Genomic DNA, 8,196 nt, shown 5'->3' with positions numbered 1-8,196 from the left:
TGTCCGGCCGGCCGGGCACTCTCAGCATTTTTTCCCCCGGTGTCGCCGTCGTCGTCCCCCGCGAACATTCCAACGCCGCCGCTCCTCCTCCGGCGGGCGCATCACCCACACGTTGCCGCCCACAACCAGGAGCTAGCTGCCTGACAAATTAACGAATCAATCGGGCACCAGCTAGCACGTGTTCCCTCCGTTTCTCGAATTTGTGTAAGAATGGATGTATTTATATGTTTTTTTAAATGTGTAGATACATGTAATATTTCGACAAGAATTATCAAGCGGAGGTTAATACATAAAACTACCGTACCTAGCAGAGCCGGTTTAATTGTAGCCTCAGAGGCCGGGCTCGCGCGATCGATGGCGGTCGCGGTACCGATTTTGGGGCGAAGACTTGACGTGAGTGAGTACATGGTCAAAATCAAACTCCTGTGGCCGCTGACGAGTGATTTTACACGACGTACAGACAGTTGGGCCGGCTAGCTTAGCTCAGCTCAGCTGTCGATCGTCCCAGCCGAGTACATACGTATACGGCATATACGGATACTACGTATAGCTGGCAAGTGACGACTTGACGGGGTGAGTTGGGAAGTTCAACGACGACGTCAACCCGGACCACGACGGCTGGCCTGGCCACGCAGGAAGATCGCCATCGCAGGCAGGGAGTTGGTCGGACTGGACGCTGCCGGGCCGGGTCGTGTTCCGCTGGAGCTGGAGCGGGCCGCAACGGTCTGGACCAAGAAGATGGAACGAGCCGGGTGGATGGGCCAACGCCAGCTTTCTTGGCCCAGCAGAGGCTTTTGTTGTTGCCACAATTGGGCCCGTCTGAGGCAGGCGGTGCCCTTCAGGGTCGTGCTAGCTAGCTCCCCTGTTACCCTTTTTGTTTTCTTGGATCCAACATGCTGTATAGTACGTGCTAGCGCGACCTGCTGAAGTTAAACACCCACAACCAGACGGTCAAGGTTTTTCTGGTATAAAGAAGAACCGACGATGCGTGTGGATAAGATCGTGTCTGTATCGATCGGCGTATATATATGCATGGCACGACTTACGTGGCATGCATGCATGCATGATTTGCTTCTGACTGGATGCATGGGGCGCGTGGTGTCACGTGCATGCGCTGCTTCTGACTCGATGCGTGCATGGATGCGTGGTCTCATCTCCTCCGTCCTTTGCATTTGCTGACGCCTGGATTAGCTAGAGCACGTACGGTCGATGATAGCTACAAACGATGATAGCATATGCACTAGCTCTGTGGACTGTGGCCACTCTTAAGTCTTAATCTTTTATCTTATTCATCGACGATGCTTACAAAGACTCGAACACAGCTAATTCGAAGAAAAAAGCAAAAGAGAACGATACATAATCGATGGACTACATAGCTCGGTCGCTGGGCCAGCCCATCATTTTTATTCATTGTCTAGCAACACCCTGCGTCTGAGCTGGGAGCAAACAGTGCAGAGCAGAGCAGCTAGTGGTGATCACAGGCCATCGTTCTTGTTGGTGCACTTGGGCCCTGGCCAGCCATGGTAGCGGTCCAAGCAGAAGAGGCCGGAAGGGTCCGACTCGGACGGCCCACATCGCTTGCAACGGCCGCTGCAGCGCTCCACCTTGTCCAGGCAGCTGCACGTCGGCGGGGCCGACTTGGTGCACAGCGTGCGGTCGCAGCACTTCCACGGCCTCTTCTTTTTAGCCGCCGTCTCGTCAGCAGCGACGGCCTTGTTGTCGTCGGTGCCGCTGCTGCACGCGGGCCCGGGGCTGCCGTGGTACATGTCGTGGCAGACGTAGCCCTCGGGGTCCGACTCGTCCTCCCGCTCCGCCTCCCGGCAGTCCTTGCACGCGCCGGAGCACCGCTCCACCACGTCGTGGCACCAGCAGAAGGGCGGGATCGACCTCGTGCACCGGGCCCGGTTGCAGCACTTCCACGGCCTCTTCTCTGCGCTGGCCTTCGCCATCACCTCGTTCGCTGTATACATACATACATACATAAAACAATGTCGTCGTCGTCCAAGGGCCGGCAGGAAGGCATTTCCAGTACCTCTTATCCATAAAAAGTTTGGTCCATTTATGGACGACACATTTTATAGATCGGATCGAGCAATGGAGAGATGGATCTGGCTAGTACTCTTTCCGTTTCTAAATACTCATCGCTGTTTTAGTGCAAGTTTGTACTAAAACATCGACAAGTATTTAGAAACGGAGGGTAGCAATAATTGATTCATTACCGTGACTAGGCAGGCGAATGGTGTCGACGTCGTCGGCGGCCGAGAGCCAGGCGGCGGCGAGCGAAAGCGTCAGAACCAGCACGGTGGCGACGCGCCCCTTCATGCTTGCTTTTAGTTTCCTCTGTAGCCACTCCTGTAAGTAGTCCGGCCTGTGTTGTGAATTGAGCTTTTACGGCCGGCGGTAGCGGTATTTATAGGGCGGACGGATATATCACGCGAAAAGACGTATCCATTGGCTCCATCTTTTGCTATACGCACACGTACGTACGAGTCGATCTTAATTTGGCTATACGTACACGGTACACGTACGTAGTACGCTCTCTAGATCTCGATCCCGATTCTCAAATGCTGATTAATTGAATATTGCTGACAGTTGCACGGATGGCTTCATGCATCCGGCCACGTGTTACGACTACTGTTCGATCTGGCTCCCAAGTCCCGACCGAGAGATCGATGCATGCATGCACGGCGCGAGCGATGCAATATGGCGCGTGTTTGCATGCACGGAGGGCACGCATGCATCACGTACGTACGTGGGCGGTGGCCGTGCTTACGCGCGCGGTTCTCGGGATATGCATGCCGGCCCGATTAGTAATTACCAGTACTCGATCAGCGGCAAAAACGGATCTGAGTCGTCGTCTGCAAGGCACGACTCCTTTTGGAAAAGCCCCTGGTCCACGTACGGATGTCGGATTCCGTACACAAAGAAAAAAACGGATCTGAGTTTACCGTGGCGCTGCAACTTTGTGACTCTCAGATGGTATCTTCACCCTATTTAGTTCGAACAAATAAATTAAAGTTTTAAAATGAAACAATTTTTTAAAAACTTTCATTTGTTTGAACTAAAGAGTGTCGATGGGTACTCTGAGAATCACCACTCAACATGGGAGGATAGAGGAGCCGAGACACAAAGAACAATAACCAACCGGTCAACCCTAGCTAGAGTGTTGGGGACGGGCCGGGTCTACCGTAGTATACACATGAAAATTCAGACTATCTATCTACTAAGTAAACTGGATTTTTTTTAATAGAATCTGGATTTTTTTTCCCTTTCAAGTAAATTTCACAAAATCCATGGGGTCACCCTCGCGTATAGATTTTTTCAAACAAATTCACTAAACAGCTCGTTTTTTTCTTTGATTCCCGCGACATTGATCGCTCCTACTCCTATCAATGGGACAGACCATGCATCACAAAGGCTCCTCGTCTTCTCCCGTTTTTCTCCTCGTCTACACTCCGTCTCCACCTGCAGAATTAATTCCTACCGGCATCGAGATGCATGTGCTCCTTGGAGCTCAGCCTTGGTCCGATGTATATGAACGCATGTGCATGAACGTGATCGGCGTTCCTGGAAACTTTACTTCTGTGCTGATCTGCTACTCCGTACTACATGCATGGTGAAATCGATTTCTGTGGCTGCTGGCTGACGAATGGTTTGACAGCTATTGCGCCACTGTAATACTGTTCAACCGAGGCACAGAGCAACGTATACGTAGCTATCCAGTGACGGCTTGACCGGGGAGTTGGAAGGTCAACGTCGACCTGGACGACGACGGCTGTACCGTGTGTGTCCGGCCACTCATCAGCGCAACGCGTGTCGGCGTGTGTGACGCAATGCGGGCCGAAAGTCCAATTGGTTAGACATGTGCGATCGAGCCGGGTGGATATATAAGATGGGCTGACGCTAAGGTTTCTTAGCCCAGTAGAGGCTTTTGCCCGTGCAATTAGGCCCGTGGAAGACGTAGCTTTAGCCTTTACCTTCATCAGGGTCCGTTCGAAGTGCATGCAGCGGCAAAGGTGGCATGCATGCTAGCTCTGTGACCACGCTTGTCTTATTCATCGAACGATCGATGCATACAACGACTCGAAGTGTCGAACACTCTAGTCGAACAGAAGAAAAAAAAAAGGGGGAAAGAGAAGGATCATCGATCTCTCAATCTCTCTCATATCGCAAGGCTAGAAGAGGAAACAAAGATAGTAAGATGAACACGCACGTGCGTGACGCTACTAGCTATCTAGCAGTCAATGGACTGAATTAGCCAGGTCACTCATATCACTGGGAAGGCGCCCGGCCTGGCCCATCATTTTATTCATCGTCGTTTAGCTAGGAGACTACTGGTTGTTGGAGCACTTGGGCCCGGGCCAGCCGTGGAAGCGGTCCTTGCAGACGCGGCGCGACGGGTCCGACCCGGCCGCCACGCACTCCCTGCAGCTCGCGGCGCAGCGGTCCACGGTGTCCAGGCAGCGGCACGTCGGCGGGGCCGCCCTGTTGCACAGCGTGTCGTCGCAGCACTTCCACGGCCTCTTCTCCGCCTCCGCCGCCGCGGCCTTCTTCTCTTCCGCGGCCACTATTGTCGCCTCGTCAGCGAAGACCTTGTCGCCGTTGGTGCTGCAGTTGGGCCCGGGGGCGCCACGGTACACGTCGTGGCAGACGAAGCTCTCGGGGTCGGCCTCGTGCTCCCGCTCGGCCCGGCAGTCCTTGCACCCCGGGCACCGGTCCAGCAAGTCTAGGCACTTGCAGAAGGGCGGGATGGACCGGGTGCACATGGCCCGGTCGCAGCACTTCCACGGCCGCTTCTCCGCCCCGGCCTGGTTCGCCACTTCATCTGCAGCATATAATCCATATATATAACAATGTTGTCAGAGCCAGTCCAGTAGGCATCAAATAATTATAACGGTTTTGCTATATTTGAGTTGTTTGATTTTTAGTTACAGATAGGTTGATTTTTGAGCCGCTGGATATGATTTGCAGTTTAAGTTTCGAAATGGACGACGAAAAAAAAAAGGTAAAATGAGACGTGGATACTAATTGAAGATTTAAGATTTTTGTTTAAAATATCAGCCGACTTAAATATAACCACACCTTAATTATAATAGAGAGATGGAGTAGTCGTGGCAACAACTATTACCCTGGCTAGGTAGGCGAATGGTGTCGACGTCGGCGGCGGCGGCGGAGAGGCAGCAGGCGGCGGCGACGAGCGAAAGCATCAGAAGCACGGTGGCGACGCGTACTCCCTCCATGGCTGCAGGCGCCTGCTAGCTTGCTTCTAATTTCCCTGGAGTGTGTGTCAATTGTCAAGCTAACTACGGCCGGTACCGGTATTTATAGGACGGAAAAGGACCAGTGGATCACGTGAAAAGATCGATATGGAATGGCGCATAAACATGTATAGCTGACTATACACTTGGGAAACTTTGTTTCACACATCCGACTCGAATCTTGAGACGAGGGAGCGTTCTTCGAGCCCATATATGTTTTGGTACCCAATCCATCTAATAAAAGATTCTCAAATTTATTAAAATTTAAATGAATCTAGTTAGACATGACTTACGACTTAGCATACAGATGCATTTAAATTTAGTAGAACCCAGAACCCAAAGAAAGTACTCCAATGCGAGTACGCTCTCTGCATCTCGATCTCGACTCTCTCTCAGTCTCAAATGTTGATTGAAATATTGCCGACAGGCGCATTGATAGCTTCATCCACGTACGTACTTATTGCCACTACTGCTCTACTCCCAACCGAGATGTCGATGCAATGAACCAGCTAGCATCATGCACGTGCATGCATAGCAAATATGGCATCACGTGGCGTCCACGCACGCGCGCACGTGCATATCTTCTTTACACGATGATGCGATGTGGCGCGTGTACAGAAGCATGGCATCATGAGCAGCCTGATTTGCAACGGCGTTTGGTAATGACTCGACCAGCGGCAAAGACGGATCTGGGTCGTCTGCTCGTGGGCAAGATTCCTTTTGGATAATCTAATCCCGTAGTCCACGTACGTACGGATGTCAGGTTCGGACGGAAATAAAAAAACGTGGGTCTTGCCAAACACTCTTACCAACTGATCCGGCCCTAGAGACTGCTAGGCAAAAATAGTCCGTAAAATGGCCATAAATCAGTCCACTAGCTCTTCGACAGTAGTAGCTTGTGTGTGTGGATTCAGGCATTGAGACATTAACCACGCCGCTTCACATACTGAGACTGATTCAGGCTCATAGCGGGAGACGAAATAAAGAAGACGGCTCAACAAAATGCTAAGCGAAAATGCGCTTTCAGTTTGACTTGCAATCACTTGCTACTACATCAGTGGTCCATCACGCGCGTCAGAACCAGCCAAACGAGTTAAACGGGGTTAAAAATTATCACACATTTACGAATATAAGATAAATGTAGCATAACTTTAAAACGAGTTAAACGCCGTCACAGATTCACAAACTTGGCCGAAGTTTATATCCGCTCTCGTCTCGATGATTATATGAAAATCAACATTTCTAGCGGTCCAAAGGTGATGGCCACAGCCACCTTCTGTGATATTTACAGGAGTAACTTTTTTTTGTTGTCTTTGTGACTGTTTTACGGCAGAGGTCAAGGATCTGCCGCTGGTATATGGTAAGCGTTGGACCAAAAGCCCACACGCACTCGCGCGGGGAGCACGAAGTAGGTCCGGCCCGCCAGCAGACGAGGTGGCCGCCGTGACGTCCGCCGGCCATGGTGGGCCTGGGCCGCCGCGGCCCAGCAGCTGCGGCGACGGCGAGCCTCGTTGGCCCGCCCCAGCGCACTCGCAGCAAACATGTACTACAGGTGAACGGTATGATTTGCTAAAAAAAAGGTGAACGGTATGGTTCTCAAAAAAAAAAAAACAAAAAAAAAACAGGTGAACGGTATAGTACACCGTGTGCACGTAAGGCTTAACTTTGCAACGGGTTGAATGTTCTGATTATTGTTTCTTTTTATTCGAAAACACATTTAGGCTAGCTGCCGCATCGTGAACACACAACATTCACGTCGCATCTGATCCATCTAATCAACGATCAAGTCTGGGTAAAAAGCAAGACCGTACTAAAAGCCATCAATAACCCCGTCGTGGCGCCGCCGACAGCAGCGAGCGACGGAGAGCCGCCGCCGGCGGGCGGCCCGTCGTGGTGCTTGGACTTGCAGGTGGGCCCGGGGTCGCCGAAGTACTGGTCCTTGCAGACGCGGCGGGCCGGGTCGTCCTCGGCCGGCTCGCAGCGGTCGCAGGCGGCGGCGCAGCGGTCGACGACGTCCAGGCAGCGGCACGTCGGCGGGAACGACTTGGTGCACACCGTCGCGTCGCAGCACTCCCACGGCCTCTCCGGCACCGGCGGCGGCTCCGTTATTATCGGTATTGCTGCTTCTTCTTCTTCTTCTTCGTCATGGTGAGGGCACCTTGGCCCGGGGTCCCCTCGGTGCCAGTCGTTGCAGACGCAGCCGGACGGGTCGGACTCCGACGGGTCGCAGCTCTCGCAGGCGGCGGCGCAGCGGGGAACGACGTCCAGGCAGCGGCAGATCGGCGGGAACGACTTGGTGCATAGCGTCGTGTCGCAGCAATCCCATGGCCTCGTCGCCGCGGCCATTGCTGTTTGTCCAATAACAAGACCTGAACAACATTGATCAGGACGTTAGCGGAGTATACCAATGAAGCCAAAGTCAAACCTTTTAAACTCTGACCAAATCTATAGAACAATATATGGACATTTTTTAGATGACTCCAAACTAGTTTTACTAAATCCGTGTGAGATATGTTCTCGTACTTATTTGATGTTCCAGATGCTAATACATTTTTACATAAACTTGATTAAATTTGATAAGTTTTTTGACTTGGCACAAATTTATGATCGTACTGATGTTCCGGAACATGAAGCGGTGCATGACAAGAATTATGAAATGGAAGAGAACGTATGTAGTACAGTACTTTCAGGACATCATGCACATGATAAAAAATGCATCGATGGGATCACCTTCCGCTTCGACGACACTGTCGCTGGGGAGGCGGATAGTGTCTTCCTTGTCGGCTGCCATGCCGGCGACGAGGAGGGCCGCCGGGAGCGAAAGCATCAGCAGGCCGATGGCGGCGGCAGTACTGCCTCTCTTCGTCATGGCTGCAGTGGTTAGTCTGCTAGATTCGGTTCGTGGCGTGTTTGGCGTTTCGCATTTTTGGCCCTCGAT

General features: G+C 52.1%; 2 protein-coding genes across 2 annotated transcripts; both read right to left on the bottom strand.

The window, feature by feature from the left end:
* Nucleotides 1-1,265: 1,265 nt before the first annotated feature.
* On the bottom strand, nucleotides 1,266-2,387 carry LOC100827050 (Bowman-Birk type trypsin inhibitor). Its single transcript, XM_003565238.3, has 2 exons — nucleotides 2,220-2,387; nucleotides 1,266-1,960 (listed from the first exon to the last, which is right to left on the bottom strand). The coding sequence occupies exons 1-2, from the start codon at nucleotides 2,320-2,322 to the stop codon at nucleotides 1,476-1,478; spliced, it is 588 nt and encodes a 195-aa protein (XP_003565286.1). The 5' UTR covers nucleotides 2,323-2,387; the 3' UTR covers nucleotides 1,266-1,475.
* A 1,642-nt stretch (nucleotides 2,388-4,029) lies between these two features.
* LOC100826742 (Bowman-Birk type bran trypsin inhibitor) lies at nucleotides 4,030-8,187 on the bottom strand. The gene is made up of 3 exons (XM_003565237.4): nucleotides 7,989-8,187; nucleotides 7,043-7,627; nucleotides 4,030-4,825 (listed from the first exon to the last, which is right to left on the bottom strand). Exons 1-3 carry the CDS (start codon nucleotides 8,125-8,127, stop codon nucleotides 4,332-4,334), a joined length of 1,218 nt encoding a protein of 405 aa, XP_003565285.2. The 5' UTR covers nucleotides 8,128-8,187; the 3' UTR covers nucleotides 4,030-4,331.
* Between the last annotated feature and the right edge of the window lie 9 nt (nucleotides 8,188-8,196).

Source organism: Brachypodium distachyon, chromosome 2 (genome assembly GCF_000005505.3).
Source record: "Brachypodium distachyon strain Bd21 chromosome 2, Brachypodium_distachyon_v3.0, whole genome shotgun sequence".
NCBI lineage: Eukaryota > Viridiplantae > Streptophyta > Magnoliopsida > Poales > Poaceae > Brachypodium > Brachypodium distachyon.
The sequence above is the reverse complement of the archived record's forward strand: the minus strand, read 5'-3'. Positions and strand labels throughout refer to the sequence as shown.

Excerpts from the sequence above, each read along its gene's own strand:
- LOC100827050 (XM_003565238.3), bottom strand. The coding sequence starts at position 2,322 with ATGAAGGGGCGCGTCGCCACCGTGCTGGTTCTGACGCTTTCGCTCGCC. Across the intron at positions 1,961-2,219 it reads CATTCGCCTGCCTAGTCACG|CGAACGAGGTGATGGCGAAG; the intron begins GTAATGAATCAA and ends GTATGTATACAG.
- LOC100826742 (XM_003565237.4), bottom strand. The coding sequence starts at position 8,127 with ATGACGAAGAGAGGCAGTACTGCCGCCGCCATCGGCCTGCTGATGCTT. Across the intron at positions 7,628-7,988 it reads CAGTGTCGTCGAAGCGGAAG|GTCTTGTTATTGGACAAACA; the intron begins GTGATCCCATCG and ends AATGTTGTTCAG. Across the intron at positions 4,826-7,042 it reads CTTGCTTTTTACCCAGACTT|ATGAAGTGGCGAACCAGGCC; the intron begins GATCGTTGATTA and ends TATATGCTGCAG.